The sequence below is a fragment of the Procambarus clarkii genome, chromosome 23 (genome assembly GCF_040958095.1).
Source record: "Procambarus clarkii isolate CNS0578487 chromosome 23, FALCON_Pclarkii_2.0, whole genome shotgun sequence".
NCBI lineage: Eukaryota > Metazoa > Arthropoda > Malacostraca > Decapoda > Cambaridae > Procambarus > Procambarus clarkii.
Window position 1 is genome coordinate 37,816,957 of NC_091172.1, and position 22,340 is coordinate 37,839,296.

At 43.0% G+C, this 22,340-nt stretch overlaps 1 protein-coding gene across 1 annotated transcript in view; it reads left to right on the forward strand.

The window, feature by feature from the left end:
- LOC138367715 (sulfotransferase 1E1-like) overlaps positions 1-22,116 on the forward strand; it is a 39,584-nt gene extending 17,468 nt beyond the window's left edge. The window contains exon 3 of the mRNA XM_069329675.1: positions 21,993-22,116. Coding sequence (XP_069185776.1) covers positions 21,993-22,090 — 98 coding nt within the window. The 3' untranslated portion in view covers positions 22,091-22,116. The remainder of the gene's footprint in view (positions 1-21,992) is intronic.
- Positions 22,117-22,340: the final 224 nt, after the last annotated feature.

Below are 22,340 nucleotides of genomic sequence, written 5' to 3' on the forward strand. Positions count from 1 at the left end.
CTTAAAGACTCCTAAAATCTATTGTTGAGTGTTTCACAGACCTCCTTGTCATTTTCCGTGAGCATTCTACCATGTCTCTCCAACCTCATCACATGTCAATTCCTTATGATTTCCTCTTTATCTGGCTATAGAACAGCTTTAGATGGGCCTTAACCTTTGCTGTATTGTCGTTTTTAAATTGCTTCTCAGTTTCTGTACTTTCCTGGTCCTTTCCTTTGCTTCTCTACATTCCCTATTGAACCAGGAGTATACTTCTCTTTTCTCGTCCATCTCCCTATTGAATGGGATGAACTTCTCCATTACATATGAACATTTCTGATAAATTAATTCCATAATCCTATTGTTGATTTCCCTTCCCCACTGGACTTCACTAAGATAGTCCCTGACTTTCACGTAAATCCCAACGTCTCTAATATATCTTCTTCGTCAATGTGTTCCTTGGTTAATCATATTCCTTTAGTTTCATTATGTTCTCTAGCATGATAGTGCAGTCGTCACTGGCAGTAGAGGGCATCTCGTACACTATTATCTTAATATCTGGGACAGTTTGGGTAAATACCATGTCTAGTGTTGCTGGTAGATCCCTGACTCGTTGCTTCTGTAATATGTTGCTTCAGGAAGTGTTGTCCCGTATCTACCAGTTTTGTTCTCCATTTTCATGCCCCTTGTGGAGGGGGGGGGGGGTCCTTTTTTATTCAGTCTATTTCTCTGTATTTGAACTTCGCAACTATAAGATTCTTAGCCCTGGATCCCCCTTGCCACCATTGGTGCTTTTTACATTACCTTTAGGCAAGTTTCATTGCATCTGTCATATTTTTCTATAGGCCTTGTATTTTTTAGCGATGGGTTGTAACTCCTCGCTTCAACTACTACTACTACCTTCTTGTCACCAACTGTTGCTATTGCTAGTGTGTGCTCTTGCTTACTTGTTCCTTCTAATACTTATACTTCCTCACAGCTCCAGTGTGACTATAGCATTACCCTGGCTACAATCACCTCGGAGATTGTAGTGGTTGGTTACCCCACCTACACCACCGTCTTATTTTATTACTTGATATCCTTGTGAGAAGATTGCAATATTTTTATAACACTCTTTAGTTTCGTTTCAGTTATTGCTATATAATGTGTGGGTGTTATTCAGCCTTCTATACCTCCAACCCTACACCTTTATTTGTAATTGCATCTTCATTGGCGAACATAACCTTAATGCTACTCAGTACTCATCTCTGCAAGAATGCCTTGGTTTCCCCTTCGAAATATTGGTTCCTGTTTTCCCGTGATCATTTTTACTTGTGCATGAGGTGTTTGTTGTTCGAGTCCTTCTTGCCTCAAAAACCTGGGGTCAGATTCACGAAGCAGTTACGCAAGTACTTACGAACGTGTACATCTTTCCTCAATCTTTGACGGCTTTGGTTACATTTATTAAACAGTTTACAAGCATGAAAACTTCCCAATCAACTGTCGTTATTGTTATAAACAGCCGCCTGGTGCTTCGGAGCTCATTAAATGTTTAATAATTGTAAACAAGGCCGCCAAAGATTGTAAAAAGATGTACAGGTTCGTAAGTGTTTGCGTAACTGCTTCGTGAATCTGGCCCCCTGGCTTGTTGTACAGTATCCTCTGATCCCTTACCTTCCTCTGCTTGTGAAGTATCTGCACTGCTATCCTGACCTTCCTCTGCTTGTGCAGTACTTGTGCGCTATCTAGTCTCCCAGGGATGAAAGTCCAGATAACACTCGTTTTTCTTCTCCAATTTATTTTTATTTTTGTTATATATACTATGGTAGTACCCGAGGATGCCTGGATCTCTATGTTTGTCTCCCCTTTCTATCTCTAGATCTATCTCCGTCTCTACCTAATCTCTATCTCTTAAGATCTTTACCTATCTTTATCTCTACCTATCTGTACTTACCTTTATCACTACCTACCTGTAATTATCATTATTTCTACCAACCTGTAATTATCTTTATCTCTATTTCTATCAATATCTAGCTATCTCTCCCTCGAGCTATCTCATCGACCTACCTACCTGCTTCCCCTCAAAAGATCCACTGAAGAAATATATCAGATTCAGAGGCTTTGCTTTTCTTTCTCTAATCTTCCTATTTCCATGTTTTTTTTCAGTAACAACTTCACATTAGTCACACGCAATATTTCACACTTGTCTCCTCGCAAGTCTCAATACCTATGACCAAGGGGGTGTTTAGAAATGCTAATATTTCTTAACGAATTTAATTTAAGCCTGAGGAGGCCTGGTCGGGGTCCGGGCCGCAGGGACACTGAACCCCGAAATCATAATAAGGCAAGGTTCCCCGACCAGCCTATGTCTGTCCCTTACCCCCCCTGCAAAGTCTGGAGATAAATTTTGAAAGGCAAGCAAGAGAAACAGACAGACATTCTTTTTTATAGGATAGTATTGGAAAGGGGTTCCCAGCATTGTCCAGGTCTCTCTCTCTCTCTCTCTCTCTCTCTCTCTCTCTCTCTCTCTCTCTCTCTCTCTCTCTCTCTCTCTCTCTCTCTCTCTCTCTCTCTCTCTCTCTCTCTCTCTCTCTCTCTCTCTCTCCCTCCCTCCCTCTCCCTCTGTTACGGCCCTACTGGGACGCAACCGGGTTCTTTTCTGATGGTATTAGTTTTTTGGGGTATCCGGCCCCAAGTTAGTAGAGGCTTTCAAGGGGTGAGCTCCGTAACGCAAGTAAAATCAACGGAGGAGGTACATTAAATACACAAGTATACTAATTTATATATATATATATATATATATATATATATATATATATTCCTTTCCCACGACCATATGTAAATTAAAGTCACAAAAGGGAATTATTACTACACAGTATATACATCTTCGTTTTCCTCTGAAGGCACTGATCACTTGGCGACACTCACTCTGGGTAGCCTTTCCCACCAAAAGAATTTGGTTTGGGTTTCTAAAAACAATAAAGGAAACAAACCAAATTAATCAGTTGTTCAGATGCGTGACAATGCATCAGCTACAACGTTATCACTCCTTTGATGTGCTCAATCTGGAGGGGATATAGTTGCAGATATAGACTCCATCTGGTGAGTCGAAGATTCTTCTGTTTAAACTGGGCGAGAAACTTTAGAGGGTTGTGGTCAGTTCGTACTAGGAATAGGATGACTATTACTAGTTAGATACACTTCAAAGTGTTGGACTGAACTGATTAAAGCAAACGTCTCTTTCTCTATGACGCAATAGTTGAGCTGACTGGGGGTAAACTTCTTAGAATGGTAGGCTACAGGATGTTCCACCCCTTTTTCATCCTTCTGAGATAATATGGACCCCAGGCCATAGTCGGAAGCGTCGATTGTTAGGATAAATCTATCCTCAAAACTCGGGGACCTGAGGATTGGAGAAGAGATTAGAATCGCCTTGAGGCTCTCAAAGGCTTCCTGGCAATGTTCATCCCATGACAGCTTCACACCCTTCCTCAAACGATTTGTCAGGAAGGGGGGACTATGGATGAAAAGTTACGGACAATCTTATGGTAGAAACCAGCCATACCAAGGAAACGCAAGATGTCCTTCCTGGTGGCTGGTGTAGGGTACTGGACTATTGCCTCTATCTTGCTGGCCTTTGGCGCAATCCATCCTCCTCCTACCTTATGACCTAAAAAGATGACAGAGGTTTTGGCAAACTCAGATTTGTGCAGGTTGACTACCAACCCTGACTGGAGCATGGCCTCGAAGAAGTTCTCTATGTGACGTAGATGGTCCTGCCAATTAACATCATATATTAATACATCATCGATGTAGACCAAGGTGTTTTCTACGTCACGCAGCACAATACCCATCAGCTTCTGGAAGGTGGATGCTGCGTTTTTCATCCCAAACGGCATCACCTGACATCTCTCAAACAGGCCGTCGGGAGTCACGAACGCAGAGATGGGTTTGGCCCTCTCCGTGAGGGGAACTTGCCAATAGCCCTTAAATAGGTCAAATTTCGTCAGGTAGCTAGCTTTGCCTATGGCATCGAGACATTCCTTTACTCTGGGGAGAAGATAGGTATCAGCTACTGTGACCTTATTCACCTGGCGATAATCAATACAGAAACGGTATATCTTACCAGGTTTGGGCACTAGTAGTATCGGGGATGACCATGGGCTTGTGCTTGGGGCTATCAGATGGTGTTTCAACATGTACTCCACCTCATCTTCCACCACCTTTTTCTTTAGGGGATTGAGTCGGTAGGGGTGTTGCTTTATAGGCTGGATTCCTTCCTCCAGTACAACGTCATGCTGTAGGACAGATGTTAGTCCTGGAACATCTCTGAAGATTGTCTTGTATCTCCGGATCATTTTCAGCATTGATGGTTGATCTCCTCCGTTCACATGCGTCAATTTTGCCTGCAAATTACACAGAATATCGGAATTAGTACATTCTCATCCTCCTCAATGTCATCTTTAGTTGTCACCATGGTTATTGGGAGTGTATCTTGGCCCTCATATTTTTTAATCATGTTAACATGAACTAAAGTTTCCTTCTTTTTGCGGTCTGGAGTGTTAAGAAGGTAATTGTGACTAGTAACCTTTCTTAACACCTGGTAAGGACCTACAAATTTAGCACTCAAACTTCTGGTCACTGTAGGAGTACATACGAAAACTAGATCCCCTACCAGGAAATCCCTTTGTTTGGTCCTCTTATCGTACCTGCTCTTAGTGGTCTTCTGAGTGTTCTCTAAGGTTTTCTTTGCCATCTCTCAAGCAGAGAACAACCTGCCTTTATTTGTAGATAGCCAGTCCACAACGTCTACGTCGGTCTCCTCGTCCAGCCAATGGTCTCGTGCCACTTCTAAGGGACTTCTCACAAAGTGACCATAAATAATTTCGAATGGGGAGATTCCTAGTGATTCATTAGGCACTGATCTTACCACAAATAGGAGGTAGGGTAGGTCTTCAACCCACTTACTCTGTCGGTCATAGCAAAACTTCCTAAGCATGCCCTGCAGCGTCTGGTGGAAATGCTCCAAAGCTCCTTGCGACTCGGGGTGGTAGGCGCTGGAGGTTGTCTGCTGGATTCCCAAGTCGGCGATCTGTTGGCGAAACAAACGGGACATAAAGTTCGATCCCTGATCCGTCTGAATGGTCTTAGGGAGACCATATCGCGAGACGAACCAGAGTAGATGTTTCACCAAGACCTTAGCTGTGATGGTCTTAAGAGGGATCGCTTCTGGGTACCTACTAACCCGATCTAATATAGTGAGCAAATACTGCACCCCTGAGGTAGAAGGGGTGCGGGCCAACTATATCCAGAATGAGGGGCTCGAAGGGCTCACCCATGGATGGGATAGGGCATAAAGGAGCTTTAGGTACAGGCTGGTTTGCTTTCCCTGCCATCTGGCAGGCGTGGCAGGTTTTGTAGAAGCGACGTACGTCCTTCTTCATGTGCGGCCAGTAGAAACACTTAGCTAGTTGATGAAAGGTTTTCGAAACCCCACCATGTCCAGCAAATCTATTGGCATGAGCCGTTTCTAACAGCTTAGATTGGAACACGGCTGGGACGACTATCCGCTTACCAACCTCAGTTGACTGGGGGTATTTCGGTGGACACCTGCGACATAGTACTTCATTCGACCAGATGTACAGATCACCTCCTTTCGTAGGAGACTCTATGGTATTAGCCAACTTTTGTACTTGAGGGTCCTTCCTCTGCACTTCTAGCAGACTGGCTCGAGTCCAGCATTCAGGAACTGGCATCGGGACTGGCGGGTCAGGTGAATGGCTACTCGTAACCTGTGGGATAGGAGGAGAGTCAAACAAAGCATTTAAATCTGATGGTACCTGGAATTGAGCCTGAGACCTTGTTTGCACTACCGCAATTGGACTTGTCTCTTCACACACTGGATCTTCCATGACCAGGGTATGGTTAGGTAACAAACCTAGGGCTAAGTCATTGGCCAAAATAACGTCAATTCCTTCTATGGGAAGACTGTCCACCACAGCTAACTTACACTCGCCTTTGAAGTGTTGGGACTCTAAATGCACCTTTATCAAAAGGGCAACGTATACAATGTGGAAGGAAAACCACCTAGGATTACCTTCTGTGTCCCATTCGCTGATACACCTTCAGGTAATGACTTTTCCAAAATCAGAGACTGGGCAGCTCCACTGTCTCTGAGTACTGCCGCGGGCTTACCAAAGTGGTCACTTGATACATACCCTTGTGGAGTATATGAGGCGAACAACTCTTTCCTCTTCTCTAGGGTGGCCATCGGTGGTACTATACTACATACCAGCATAACTTCCCTACGTGGATTGTTACCCGCTCTGCTACACCTAGCAGCGATGTGCCCTTTCTTTCCACAGGTCCAACACATTATGTCCTTAATTTGGACTAAACCTCCTAGGACTATCTGAAGTTGACTTGGCGGCACTACGAGGTCTTATCCTCAGGTTTATGTTTGGCCGAATATCTTGAGTAGGTCTTTGGGACATACCTAACAGAAGGCCTATGCGTCAAGACGTATTCTTCAGCCATAGCGGCTGCTGCACTTAAGGTCTCCATCTGTTGTTCCTCTAAGCATGTCTTCAGATCCCCTAATAGGCAGTCTTTGAAATCCTCTAACAGTATGAGCTGCTCGAGGTCTTCTTTCGTCTTCACCTTCCGAGAAGCACATCACTCCTGAAAAAGCCGTTCCTTGATGGTCGCAAACTCGGTGAACGTGTGCTCCGAGGTCTTCTTCAGGTTCCTGAACTTCTGCCTATAAGCCTCAGGCACCAACTGGTAAGCCATGAGCACTACCTTTTTCACCTTGTTGTAATCACTGGAGTCATCAAGGGACAACGTGGAGTAGGCAATTTGGGCCTTCCCAGTTAAGACGGACTGTAATCATGATGGCCCAATTCTCCTTTGGCCAAGCCAAAGAGGCAGCAACCTTCTCGAAGGCAGCGAAGAACTTCGAAACTTCCTTTTCGTTGAATTTTGGGACCATCTTTATATTTCTTACCGGATCGAAACTACTTGTTTCCGTTGTTTTCCTCTGACCACCTAATCGTAGCACTTCTAACTCGTGTTGCCTTTCCTTCCCTTTCTCGTTCTTCTCTCTCTCTCTTTCTCTTCTTTCTTCTCTTTCTCGCTCTTCTTTCCTTTCTTGTAATTCCAAACGTTTCATTTCCATTCCCTTTTCTTTTATTTCTCGTTCTTTCTCTATTTCCTTTCCTTTCATTGCCATTTCCTTTTCTTTAATTTCCCGTTCTATTTCTAACTTCTTCCACTCTATCTCACTATTTATTTCTAAGGCACGCATTCTGACAGTTAGAAAACTTATATTCAGTTCACCTGCATCACTTTCACCGTCACTACCTTTATCTTCCTTTTCAGTGGCAACTACCACTTCACTTTCCTTTGTACTCTGTGCCTCCCTTTCCTACTTCTCCCCGGCCTTCAAATGTTTGTGAACCTTTCACAAGATCTCAACACGGGAATCACTTTCACATATTTTGATCTCCAGATAGGCACTCACTAGCACAAGTTCTTGCTTTCCCAGATATTTCAATCTGGCAAGACAGTCCTCGTTGTTCAGAAAGTCCTGAACATCGTCCAGATCCTCAATAGTCACTTTCTCCGCCATTGTCACTTAAGTGGTGCATGAACACTTAACACACCGCTTCACTTGAGCACTTAACACACCGAGCACTGTACTTCGCCAATATTGCACTTAATCACACTGAGCACCGCACTCGCCAATACTGCACGTGATCACGCTACACTGAACAGGACGTATAACGTCCTAATAATTACAAACAGGGGAATTATTCACAGGGGATTGCACTACGTCACCACCCCTGTCAAACATACTTGACAAGGGGTCGGATCCCGCTGGGGATGCCAATAATGTTACGGCCCTACTGGGACGCAACCGGGTTCTTTTCTGATGGTATTAGTTTTTTGGGTATCCGGCCCCAAGTTAGTAGAGGCTTTCAAGGGGTGAGCTCCGTAATGCAAGTAAAATCAACGGGGGAGGTACATTAAATACACAAGTATACTAATTTATATATATATTCCTTTCCCACCTCCGTATGTAAATTAAAATCACAAAAGGGAATTATTACTACACAGTATATACATCTTCGTCTTCCTCTGAAGACACTGATCACTTGGCGACGCTCACTCTGCGTAGCCTTTCCTGGTTTCCTCTTCCGTGGCCCAGAACCCACGATGAATCTACCCTGGCCACAGGCCAGCCAAATTACAATCCCACTGGGTGCCTCGTCGTGATGGCCTACAACCACAGTCCAGCCTGTAGCTGGCAGGTACTAGTCAGCCTCGCTGTTAGGCCACTCCCGACTAATACTAGGGTTGCGAGCCCTAGCCCTAAGCCTCGTGTGACTCGCTGGTCACTCTCCCCGGTTGGCACCACAGTGGGTTGTCTCTTCCACCAACCAGCCCCGGATACGGCGAATCCCGTTAATGCCACTCCTCAGGCAGGCAATCACACACTCAGCAGAGGTCGTCCGGGGGTGGCTTACAGCTTCTACAAAGCAGACTAGTGAAGAGACCTTGGCTACCTTGGGTAGACTGATTCAACGTACCTCACAGCCGTCCTAGGATGACTCTGAAAGCAGACACGTCATCAGTACTGGGGACACTACATGGGATCACTAGGAAACATCACTTACTAGCTTAGACACAAACGTCCATCTCTTCGTTCCATAGATGGCGTTCACTGTCTAAGCACCACCTCACCAGAGGTCAGCAGCGGCTACGTCACGAGCCGATTAGGACAGGAATCCAGCACTTATTGCCGGCATCTCCCGGCATCTCTAGATGGCGTTGTCCATGTTGTGGGATTTTTGGGAGGGGACTCACACATGGTGTGGACATCACGGCTTCATGCTTGGGCGAGGAATTTTGGTTCGTAACACCCTCTCCCTCTCTCTTTCTCCCTTGTAACATGGGGGGGGGGGGTTCTGAATGATCTTTACCCCCTTTTCTCTCCCTCTACCCGTATCTTACTTTTGTTCTCTACCAAGAGACCCCAAAACTTTCACTTGAGCCGACCCCACGCCACGTGGTTTCAAGACGATTTACCGGCTTGAGATTCTACAACCCGTATGATGTGGACTAGGCTTCTAGCAAAACCCAAGGGTCGCCATTCCGCCGCCACCACCAGACCAGTTACACTGGGCAATGATCGAGGTCTGGATCGATCATGCTAACCAATCAACCTTGGGGCTTGATCCCCACTAGGAACATATGACTTTGGATCTTAAGTGTGGAATTAATTAAAAATCAACGGTAATGATGAATTTCGATTTGGTGTTAGAATCGGCGCCCAATTCAACTCGGCCTCGTGGGGACCACGTGACAAGGACCAATTCACATAAATATAACACACACATGGAAATTAATAAAAAGACAAATTACTAGCTAATTAATTTATTCAGAATTAAGCAAAATCTAAATAATTGGAGCACTCCCAGTCAGGCAACGAATTGACTATCCCTATACTACAAAACTCTGAGCAAACTTTTACCTTCTATAGACGACCAGCGGTGGACTGCTGGTCTGGAGGCCGAAGATGGAAGGCCACCTGCCCGAGTTGTTTCTCAAAACACACTGTCCTACCCATGCTCGTCTGGTCCTACCCAGACGAGAGCATTGATTGTATCCTTCTGCATAGTCTAAGTTTTACCAAGTTACTAGCAAGGCTTAAGTTTAACAATTAACCTCTGTTTGCACTGAATGATCCAGATTGGTTGAATTATTTTAACTGAAGTTAAATTACCCAAGCATTTTAAGGAAGAGCTATTTCCAATTACAAAATTGCTCTTTGACCTTTGAGAAATAGAGGACATGGAACCTTGTGACCTATGACCGCCAGGTCACTCCGCAATAAAGAGTAGTGCTGGCTCGTGACGTCACTGATGGTGACTTAACTCAATAATTAGAATACTCTTGATATTATAAACAGTAATACTATACAATACAATTTGAATGCAAAATGAATGAAGGCTAATTTCTCTAAATAAGTGAATACTATAGGATGATTCATTATACGAAACTATGAACAAAGGCGTCAATTATTTTCATTGCGAATTCCCTGGGGGATGCGCGTTGCTGGGGTCAGGTCTCTACACGAGACTTCTGGAACCTTCTGGAACCTTCTTACAACAAACCTAGCTTGTTACACCCTCCCTCTCTCTATCTCTCTTTCTCTCTCTCTCTCTCTCTCTCTCTCTCTCTCTCTCTCTCTCTCTCTCTCTCTCTCTCTCTCTCTCTCTCTCTCTCTCTCTCTCTCTCCTCTCTCTCTCTCTCTCTCTCTCTCTCTCTCCCTCTCCCTCTCTCTCTCTCCCTCTCCCTCTCTGTCTCTCCCTCTCCCTCTCTCTCTCTCTCTCTCTCTCTCTCTCTCTCTCTCTCTCTCTCTCTCTCTCTCTCTCTCTCTCTCTCTCTCTCTCTCTCTCTCTCTCTCTCTCTCTCTCTATCTCTCTCTCTCTCTCTCTCACTTTCTCTCTCTCTCTCTCTCTCTCTCTCTCTCTCTCTCTCTCTCTCTCTCTCTCTCTCTCTCTCTCTCTCTCTCTCTCTCTCTCTCTCTCTCTCTCTCTCTCTCTCTCTCTCTCTCACTCCACTCCAAAAAAGTGGAGTGCCTCAAGGCTGTCCTGGGATCTCTGTTGTTTATAATTTATATAAATGATTTAGATTCAGGTTTGAGTAGCAACAATTGCAAATTTGCCGATGATACAAAAATCAATGGGGAAATTAATTCGGAAGAAGACTCACTACCACTTCAAGTTGATCTAAATAGGATTTTGAAATGGTCAAAGGATTGGCAGATGCAGTTTAATGCTGATAAATGTAAAGTTCTGAGGCTAGGTAATGATGATAGAGTTACAAGATACGAGCTAGATGGTGTTGAGATTGCGAATTCGGATTGCGAAAGGGATCTGGCAGTTATGATTAGTAAGAATTTAAAACAAATGAATCAATGCATGAATGTTCGTAATAAGGCAAATATGACACTGGGATTTATTAATCGAAGCGTTAGTAACAAGACACCTGGTGTGGTTCTTATGCTATATCTTGCTCTGGTTAGGCCCCATTTAGATTATGCAGTTCAGTTTTGGTCGCCGTATTATAGAATGGATATAAATTCACTTGAACATGTCCAGCGTAGGATGTCTAAGTTAATTACCCAAATTAGAAATCTTTCATATGAAGAAAGATTAACAAAGCTTAAGTTGCATTCACTGGAAAGGCGAAGAGTTAGGGGTGACATGATAGAGGTTTGCAAGTGGATGAATGGACATAACAAAGGGGATATTAATAGGGTACTAAAAGTATCAACACAAAACAATGGGTATAAATTGGATAAGTTTAGATTTAGGAAAGACTTGGGTAAATACTGGTTCAGTAACCCTGTGGTTCGGTAACAGGGTTGTGGATTTGTGGAACCAATTGCCGCGTAACGTGGTGGAGGTGGGGTCCCTAGATTGTTTCAAGCGCGGGTTGGACATGTATATGAGTGGGATTGGGTGGTTATAAATAGGAACTGCCTCGTATGGGCCAATAGGCCTTCTGCAGTTGCCTTTGTTCTTATGTTTTTATGTTCTTAGCCATGTCCTAATCCAACTTAATATAGCACCCCCCAATACCATGAGCCTCTATCATTTTAATCGGTATTTCATGTGGTACTGTATCAAAAGCTTTGCTAAAGTCAAGGTACACAACATCACAATCCATACCACTATCAACTGCCTCAACTATGCTAGAATAAAAAGTTAACTATTGGGTTCATTACCTTCCAGCAATTTGTATGGCTACTGCAGTGTCTCTGGATATCTTTTTGCCAGGCTTGAAAGATGAGTAACCAGTAGCTTGTTCGTACCATATCGCAGTGGATCTTCCTTCCGCTACTTTACCTCTGTGGCGACTTTTGATAGTTGAGAATATTTTCTTCTAGATTTGCTGCATAATCTGTGAGAAACTTGGAGGTATTTGAACTGTACAACAGATAGAGCAGAGGCAGTTTTTGCTAGTGAGTCTGCCTTTTCATTACCATCAATGCCAATGTGACTTGGTATCCAATTTAAGGTGATTGACAGCCCTAGATTATGGGCTTAGAGAGAGAGAGAGAGAGAGTGAGAGAGAGAGAGAGAGAGAGAGAGAGAGAGAGAGAGAGAGAGAGAGAGAGAGAGAGAGAGAGAGAGAGAGAGGAGAGAGAGAGAGAGAGAGAGAGAGAGAGAGAGACAGAGAGAGAGAGAGAGAGAGAGAGAGAGAGAGAGAGAGAGAGAGAGAGAGAGAGAGAGAGAGAGAGAGAGAGAGAGAGAGAGAGAGAGAGAGAGAGAGAGAGACAGAGAGAGAGAGAGAGAGAGAGAGAGAGAGAGAGAGAGAGAGAGAGAGAGAGAGAGAGAGAGAGAGAGAGAGAGAGAGAGAGAGAGAGAGAGAGAGAGAGAGAGAGAGAGACAGAGAGAGAGAAGAGACAGAGAGAGAGAGAGAGAGAGAGAGAGAGAGAGAGAGAGAGAGAGAGAGAGAGAGAGAGACAGAGAGAGAGAGACAGAGAGAGAGAGACAGAGAGAGAGAGAGAGAGAGAGAGATTGAGAGAGAGAGAGAGAGAGAGAGAGAGAGAGAGAGAGAGAGAGAGAGAGAGAGAGAGAGAGAGAGAGAGGGAGGGAGTGTCGGAAAATCCGACACCATTTAATAATATCATACAGGCAGATAATATTGCTGTGTTGTATAAACAAGTTAACCCATAGAAAATGTAACTTGTAGTGGAATTTCCGTCTATAGAAAATGGGATATCATTACCACATACTATTATAAATTCACCACCTATTATGGTGGGAATTATTCTTAAATACATTAGTCTTTGGACTTTACCATCATAAAAACATCTCATATAAATTAACTTAATTATCAGAATTAAAATAGAGTAAATGTGACCCTTCTATCACTTACTGTCATCTGGACAATGTAGGCCAGTAGCGTCAGTGAGGATTGACTGGTCAGCCATTATTATTGTTTAAGACCACAGAGTCGTGGAGCGAATCACGGCTCCTATAAATTCTCTTGGACGAAGTGTTATGGAAGATCAGAGTAGTGATCTGCCATCATCAACACGCTGTCATCAATCTCAAGGGAAGTGTCTTTCCGAAACCGCGGTTTATCTAATCATTTTTGGGCATTAATGTCAGTAGATAGGGCGCACCGGTTAGAACACGAATGATCGACTCAAACAAGGTAATTAAGCATAGGTCTTTATGGTTCCATGTACAGTGTTTTCTCTGATATAGCTGTCATATATTAGGATTCTGGCTTCATAGCTAGCGCCCTTTTGACAGGTCAAGACGAGGAAGCATGCTTTGTGTACCAGTTACTGGGTGATGGAAGCTACCTCAAAGAGGATAATTTGGTGTCTACATCCTGGTTATACCTGGTGGACTAAGGCCTGCTGTACAATAAGATAAGGAACCTCTTCAATGTAAACTAATGTGTAGTTAATACTGTAGTTTGATTGGCTGCATATATAAATTCAATATAAACCCCCCCTAATGTGTAGAGGATCGATTTGTGAGATTATTGCAGAAATACAGTCCACTTAACATCATACAAATTGCTATCGAAGTATACAAATTAACGTAAATATAAATTCTATATAAATTCATATAAATTAAATAAATATAAATCTCACAGGTCGGTTCCCAATTTATTTGGTCCTTCGAACCGGATGACAGATTATTGGCCCTATGAACCCACATTATTGGTCATCTGCGAGTCGGATGACAGATTATTTGGTCATCTTAGTACCGGATGAACCAGTTAACCAGTGGATTCATTAAATATACTAGTGCAGTGTGATTTATACAAAGCCAGTCAAAGACGGCGGCGTTGCCTCGTGCGAGCTCAGGAGTCCCCCTCAGTTCAGATCAGCCTCATCAGCGGTTTCATGCACACCCACAGATTTGATGGCGTGTTATTCTGTGAAATGACAGCGCTAATATTGAAGCCAGCCAAATTAGTGGCTGTGTCTTCACGAGATTGTTCACGGGTTTCGTGGTGTTAAATTTCGCGAGAGATTATCCACGAATTTTGTGGACTTTATTTCGCGAGGTCACTAATAATATTTAATACTTCTTGATAATATTAGAAGTTTCATAGAGGCAATTAAGAGGCTATTATCAATAATTGTGCATATTATTTCTCCAAAATAGAGAATTATTTAATATATATTGCACTAGTGTTCACAACATAATATTTACTAATTGCCAACCCACAACAGGGTAGGATATTACCATTGACTAGTTAAACTATTTATTGTTCATCCTAGTCCCATTACCATAGTCTAGTTGTACTATATTAAACAACCCAGCACCATTAATGAATGGTGCAGACCCTATTTTGGGTGTAAATTTTATCAACTCGAGTTGAGTTGTGTATATATAATAATTTACTTATGATCATTACACCTTTGAGTGATTAATTAGTGTCTATACCATCCTAGGGTGAAATAGAAGAGCTAACCTAAAGGTACTTCCAATGACACTGGTTTATCACTCAAATCATTAGTGTGTATGATTGTATATATATAATGTGTATTAATTTTAAGTGCTAACCTCTAGTAGAGGTAGGATTACAGCCTAGTGAGTGCAGAAATTTTACCCTAGTCTAACATCAGTGCTTGTTCAGTATTATGAGCGACCCAAGTACAAGTCCCACAAGGCTTCACCAACTAGCCAGTATGGATAATGCAGGGAGAATGAAAAGAACCCTTGCAGGTCTTAAAGGCCACTTAACAAGACAGATCAAGAAATGTGAAGATTTGTCACAACAATCTCAAGTTGATTATGCTGACCTGGAAAGCTATTATCAAGCAGCTGCAGGTAAATTTGAGCAAATCAAATGCCAAATAGCAACATATGTGGCTGAACTTGCCAACACCAATTTATCAGAAACAGAAATAGACGACATTATGGTTGATCTTGCGAATTATGAAGATCACACTCAGGCCACATTACAGCCTTACGTCAAATTAATTGCCCAGAACAAGGCAACAACTACAGCAACAACAACAACAGTTGCATCTAATACGAGTCAAGCAGAAGCTCGAATCCCTCCAATTAATTTACCCACTTTCTCAGGAAAAGATGAGGAAGATTGGGACGAATTTTGGAACAAATTCGTTGACCTTGTGGACTCAAAACAATCTTTACCAAAGAGTAGTAAATTCTCTTATTTGCAAGGCCAATTATCAGGTGAGGCTAAAACAGTAGTATCCCATCTGAGATTAACTAATGACGGCTATGATCTGGCAGTAAACTCCTCAAGGACAATTATGCTGATCCAGAAGTAAGAACATCACATTTAGTTCATGAGCTGTTGCATTTACCCCATTTACCTTCAGCTGAATCACTCCAAGTCTTCAAGCTGGAGGTAGAATCATTGATCAATGCCCTCAGCCTGACAGCAGATACAAACGGGGCTGAGTCGGTCTTGAAAATAATTGTCCAGGAGAAAATACCTAGGGACATATTGAGACAAATGAGTGCTCATTACAATAAAAGTATCTTATCCATGAATGAAATATCTGAGGGTTTAAAGTCAGTAGTTCATCAATTACGAACACATGACAAATTAAAACCACCAAGTAAACCCTCAGAAACCAATAATAGTAAACCACAGAGTACCAAAGGTACTCCAAATCAATCTAGACAATATAATTCAACACCAAAGTGGAACAGTAGCAGTATGGGCGTATATGCAGTGGGACCCTCCAAGCCTATAGTTACTGTGTCTCCCAAGAACGTAAACCAAAGGGTACTGGAAGCTATGGAACATGTTTGTTCTGCAATGAGAAACATTCAATGTACCACTGCCCTAATTTTCCTGATAGTGACGCCCGTGTTGAGCGACTTAAAGATTTGTAACATTGCACGAGGTGCCTCAGGAAACATAACATCAACTACTGTGATACCCAATTACACACCTGTAATTGGTGTAACAAAGTTCAGCACCATGCAGCATTGTGCAGAGACACCAAAACAACGTCTCCAAACCCCAAGGTGGAAGATAGCATTCCCACCACAGTACAGTACTGCAAGGTGCAACAAACAAAGAGTGTCCAATCGGCAAAGTCTAAAGGTAATACGACTTTGCCTACTGCCCAAATTACCATCCTGAATAAGAGGGCCAAGGTCCATACCCGTGGGTTGTTTGACCAAGGGTCCCAGAGAACATATGTCACTAAAAAGTTGGCAGATGAACTACAATTAAGGCCTGTAGCCCAGATGTCATTCAATATCTCAGGGTTTGTAACAGATGCAGGACCTCAAGTCTACCAGGTGGTACAACCATCAGTACGTTTAGGCAGGTACGTCTGTCAAGTACAAGCCATTGTGGTGGACAAAATACCAGTAGACCTACAAGTTCAAGGTCTGAGAGCAACAGCCAAATTCCTGAGAAATAGAGGAATAAAATTGGCAGATAATATTTAGTCTGATCACCTCACCGACTTCAGTCTCCTTGTTGGGACAGACTACTACCATCGATTCATTGGTAGCCCTACTAAATATCAGGGCATAACCATGTTAAACTCTGCAGGAGGTAAATTACTCTCAGGCCCAGTATCAAGCCTGGGGAGACCTATGGCTGCAGATAAACAATACCAATAGAAATCTAAATTTGTCAGCTGATTATATTTCTCCAGTAGCATTATACTAAGGAGATTACAGCTGACTATAGTAACAGAGGTTGATGTTAGTATCATCATTTAAAGCTGAAGATGAGTTCATGAGGCCTCAGTGGCAAATCAGTGAACAGTAGCCTAAACAGCTACAAATCACTGCGACCAATGTCACTGAACCTATTGCAGTCTCAGAACCATACTTTACTTTCATGATGAGCTATTCAATCTTCTGAATCAATTAACTAAATTAAACCCCAATAAATCTGATGACTGATTTGATACATTTATTATTTAATCAAGATGTATTCCATGGGCCTCAGTGTTTATATATTATAAACTTTTCAAGTTATATCTAATGTCACTGATCTCACTGCAGTCCCTAAATCATACTTGACTGTAGTACTTGATCACATTCAGTCTTCTGGGTTAAATAATATGTAATTAGGCTTGAATTTTTCCGTTCAAGAGTTAACAGGGAAATGAAATCGCATTAGAATTCTAACCCCTGCAACTCTAGTATGGGAAATCCGTCCTGTACGAACAGACGCACAAATGTGTGATTACTAACTACTAACATCAAATTAATCTAATAATTCGAAGGAGGAGTATCGGTGTTCGTCTGTTCTAAATAGGACTTAGACCCGTGAGCAGCCCCCAGGGAATTATGTCGGAAAATCCGACACCATTTAATAATATCATACAGGCAGATAATATTGCTGTGTTGTATAAACAAGTTAACCTATAGAAAATGTAACTTGTAGTGGAATTTCTGTCTATAGAAAATGGGATATCATTACCACATACTATTATAAATTCACCACCTATTATGGTGGGAATTATTCTTAAATACATTAGTCTTTGGACTTTACCATCATAAAAACATCTCATATAAATTAACTTAATTATCAGAATTAAAATAGAGTAAATGTGACCCTTCTATCACTTACTGTCATCTGGACAATGTAGGCCAGTAGTGTCAGTGAGGAGGGAGTGGTCAGCCATTATTATTGTTTAAGACCACAGAGTCGTGGGGCGAATTACGGCTCCTATAAATTCTCTTGGACGAAGTGTTATGGAAGATCAGAGTAGTGATCTGCCATCATCAACACGCTGTCATCAATCTCAAGGGAAGTTGTCTTTCCGAAACCGGCGGTTGTATCTAATCATTTTTGGGCATTAATGTCAGTAGATAGGGCGCACCGGTTAGAACACGAATGATCGACTCAAACAAGGTAATTAAGCCTAGGTCTTTATGGTTCCATGTACAGAGTTTTCTCTGATATAGCTGTCATATATTAGGATTCTGGCTTCATAGCTAGCGCCTTTTTGACAGGTCAAGACGAGGAAGCATGCTTTGTGTTACCAGTTACTGGGTGATGGAAGCTACCCTCAAAGAGGATAATTTGGTGTCTACATCCTGGTTATACCTGTGGACTAAGGCCTGCTGTACAATAAGATAAGGAACCTCTTCACTGTAAACTAATGTGTAGTTAATACTGTAGTTTGATTGGCTGCATATATAAATTCAATATAAACCCCCCCCCCTAATGGTGTAGAGGATCGATTTGTGAGATTATTGCAGAAATACAGTCCACTTAACATCATACAAATTGCTATCGAAGTATGCAAATTAACGTAAATATAAATTCTATATAAAATTCATATAAATTAAATAAATATAATCTCACAGGTCGGTTCCCACAGAGAGAGAGAGAGAGAGAGAGAGAGAGAGAGAGAGAGAGAGAGAGGAGAGAGAGAGAGAGGAGAGAGAGAGAGAGAGGAAGAGAGAGAGGAGAGAGAGACAGACAGACAGACAGGACGGAAGGTAGAGAGAGAGAGAGAGGAGAGAGAGAGGAGAGAGAGAAGAGAGAGAGTAAGAGAGAGAAGAGAGAGAGAGAGAGAGAGAGAGAGAGAGAGAGAGAGAGAGAGAGAGAGAGAAAGAGAGAGAGAGAGAGAGAGAGAGAGAGAGAGAGAGAGAGAGAGAGAGAGAGAGAGAGAGAGAGAGAGAGAGAGAGAGAGAGAGAGAGAGAGAGAGAGAGAGAGAGAGAAAGAGAGAGACGGTTGCAAATGGTTGACTGAGTTCAGTAACATCATAAAGGGGAATTAGGAGGTCATCTCATAATAAGAAGAGTGTAGGGAAGGTGACGGCGGCCTCGAGAGGGGTGAGTATTCATGAGCAAGGGGGCCAGACTGGAAGCCGCACCCCCACATAAAGGTGACGATAAACTCTTCCCCGAGTGTACGGCGATTACAGGGTGTTACAGACCCGAATCCAGCGTCCGAGCACGGAGCAGTGACAACAGCGCCATCTGTGGGTCAGCTCCCGAAACCCCCTCCAAGTGGACGACGACACCTGGTGAGGACGAGGTGTACTGGCCACGAGGGCTAGTTTTCAGTCCTGATTAGTTCATAACACAGCCGCTGCTGACCTCTGGTGAGGTGGTGCCCAGACAACAACGCCATCTATGGAGTGGATACGTCGGGCGTTTGTGTCTGAGCCTGTAAGTGAGGTGCTTTTGTGTGTTCCTGTTACTGATGACATGTCTGATTACAGAGTCGACCTGGGACTGCTGTAATGGAAGTTGGATCAGTCTACCCAAGGCAGCCGTCCTCGTCACCAAGTGTTTGCTGCAGCAACTGTGAGTCGCCCCCGGATGAACACTGTGGTGTTACCCTGCCTGTGAAGTGGCAGTTGAAGGATTGTCGTACCCGGGGACTGACTGGTGGAGATGCTTAAACCACTGGGGTGTTGTGGAAAGGAGAGTGATCTGTGGTATCACACGAGGCTCCTGACTAGGGGCGCGACCCTAGTATCGCTCGTGGAGTGGCCCTAACCAGCGTCGCTGATTCGGAACCTGCCAGCTATCTGCTGGACTTGTGGTTGACGGCCTCCACGACGGTGCCCCCAGTGGAACTGTGTTTTGGCTGGCCTGTGGCCGGGGTAGACTCATTCTCGAAGGATTCATCGTGAGGCCACGAGAGCACCAAGAACTTGGCACCGTGAACGTCCAGGGTCTTTGGAGGAAGACTACATCGTGTATTATAGTGTTTATATCCCCCCCCCCCCCCCCGTGTAATCGTTTATATCTTATTTATTGGTGACGGTGATAATTATATTATATTAAGTTTTGACTTTATTTCCCTTCTCCTTTAATTTACTTGCGTTACGGATCACATCCCTTGAAAGCCACTACTGGCTTGGGGCCGGATACCCTTCCTCTAACAACATCAGAGTAAGAACCCAGTTGCGACCCGAGAGGGCCGTAACACAGGGTGATCTCCCTACTTATTATATTTACTCCAGGATTGGGGAGAGATTGACGTAGCAGCAGTGTGGTTGCCGTGGTCGAACTTATTTTATCAGAGAGTGGTTGGGGTCTCTGTTCGCCAGTAAGTAAAGTATTGGTTAAGTTCAGTATTCAGTTTATAAAACCACTAACCCCCCTGATCGTGTGCTTGTCATTGGGAGCTATGTTACAATGACTGGTGGGTGAGTTGTACACTGGGAGCTTTACCATGACTGGTTTAATTGTTGTCAACGGTAAGCTACTGTTGCAATGACTTGGTTGTGTGTTGTCCTCTCGAGCTACTTTTACAATGACTGGTGGGTGTGTACTTACTGACAGATACTTTTACAATTACTGGTGGGTTTGTAGTCACTCAGAGCTACTGTTACAATGACTGGTGGGTGTGAAGTGACTGATAACAAATGTTACAATGCCTGGATAGTGTGTAGTCACTCAGAGATACTGTATAATGACTGTTGGGTGCAGCCACTCAGAGCTACTGTTGCAATGGTTGGTGGGAGTGTAGTCATTCAAAGCTACTGTTACAATGAATAGGGCTTGTAATCACTCAGAGCAACTATTACTATGACTGGAAGTTGTAGTTACTGAGCGATTGATTCAATGACTTGTGGGTGTGCAGTCACTGAGAGCAACTGTTACAATGACTGGTTGAATTGTAGCCAATGGTAGCTGCTGTCACAACGACTGGTGGGTGTGTAGTCACTCAAGGCGACTGTAACAGTTACTAATGGGTGTGTAGACTCTGAGTGCGACTTTTATAATGACTATTTGCGGTGCAGTCATTTAGAGCTACTGTTACATTGACTGGTGGGTGTTTAGCCACTGGGAGCTACTGTTACAATGACTGGTGGATGTGGGTGTCACTGGGAGCTGCTGTTACAATGACTGGTGGATGTGGGTGTCACTGGGAGCTGCTGTTACAATGACTGGTGGGTGTGGGTGTCACTGGGAGCTGCTGTTACAATGACCTGGTGGATGTGGGTGTCACTGGGAGCTGCTGTTACAATGACTGGTGGATGTGGGTGTCACTGGGAGTTGCTGTTACAATGACTGGTGGATGTGGGATGTCACTGGGAGCTACTGTTACAATGACTGGTGGATGTGGGTGTCACTGGGAGCTGCTGTTACAATGACTGGTGGATGTGGGTGTCACTGGGAGCTGCTGTTACAATGACTGGTGGATGTGGGTGTCACTGGGAGCTGCTGTTACAATGACAGTCGAGACATAAGAATGGAAGGGTGTTCACCCTAGACCATTATCAAGAGGGGGTATTAGTGAACAAGAGCGATGTTTGAGGTAGCTATAGTTTATAACATTAGTTATGTGATCATATCTGTCTAATGAAAGTAGCTACAAGCTCTGGTCAAGCTGAGGAAAAAACTTGTGACATTTGCATCTTACAAATAACTTGTTTTCTTGGAGACCTGAAGTAGAGTCATCGTGGAAACTGAGAACTTAGCAACGATATACAGAATCACATATGCTATGTTATTTCCTTCGCAACGTTCAATAATGAGTGAGGGAGCATGATGTGGTATAGTGGTCATAACACTTGCCTCACAAGAGAGAGGGTTGAGGCTTCAGCTCCAGGCCAGGGTGGGACGACTGGGCCTCTTTCTTCAACTGTTGACCTCTGTACACATAGTAGTGATGGGAACGTCAATATAAAGCGATTGGAAGGTAGAGTTTTGGGTAACAAATCCAATGGACTGTTGTATAACTTTTATTATGAGTTATAATTATGCATTATACAATGTTGTCTCTTTGGGCCAAGTGTAGTGCCAGATTTGTTTTGAATATGTTATTGAAGTCCCATTCAGTTCACTTTAAGTGCATGTGTCTTGTCATTACACATGGTAATGTTTTCTTTTGGATTGAAATGTTTCTTATCCTAAATGTATAAAAACATATGATCAGTCGTATAATATAATATTATTCTTTAATATGACACATGTAAAAAGATCTATAACTTTACAATGAACAATAACACACTGTACCTACAGTCTCTCTTAATTGCATGTGAATTAATTAGGTTTAATATTTTCAGGTGAAACAGGAGACTGGAAGAACCACCTCTCACCTGAGATGGATCAACAGATGAACCTGTGGATTGAGAATAATTCTACAGATATTACCTTTAGGTGAATTTATTCCATACACTGAAAAACAAACTAAATAAATTACTGTTTACAACAAAAATTTAAAATTTTTACTATTGTGACAACGCCAAAATCTGTTAATAGGTCAACATAATGAAGTGCAGAATATCAGGTCAATATAATGTGGTGTACAATTAACCCTTGGCGTGCGCAGTTATCCTAACCCCGGTCGTATATGTTTATACCTAATACTTTCTTCTTTACCTATGAGTTAAGGATATAAAAATATTAACTAT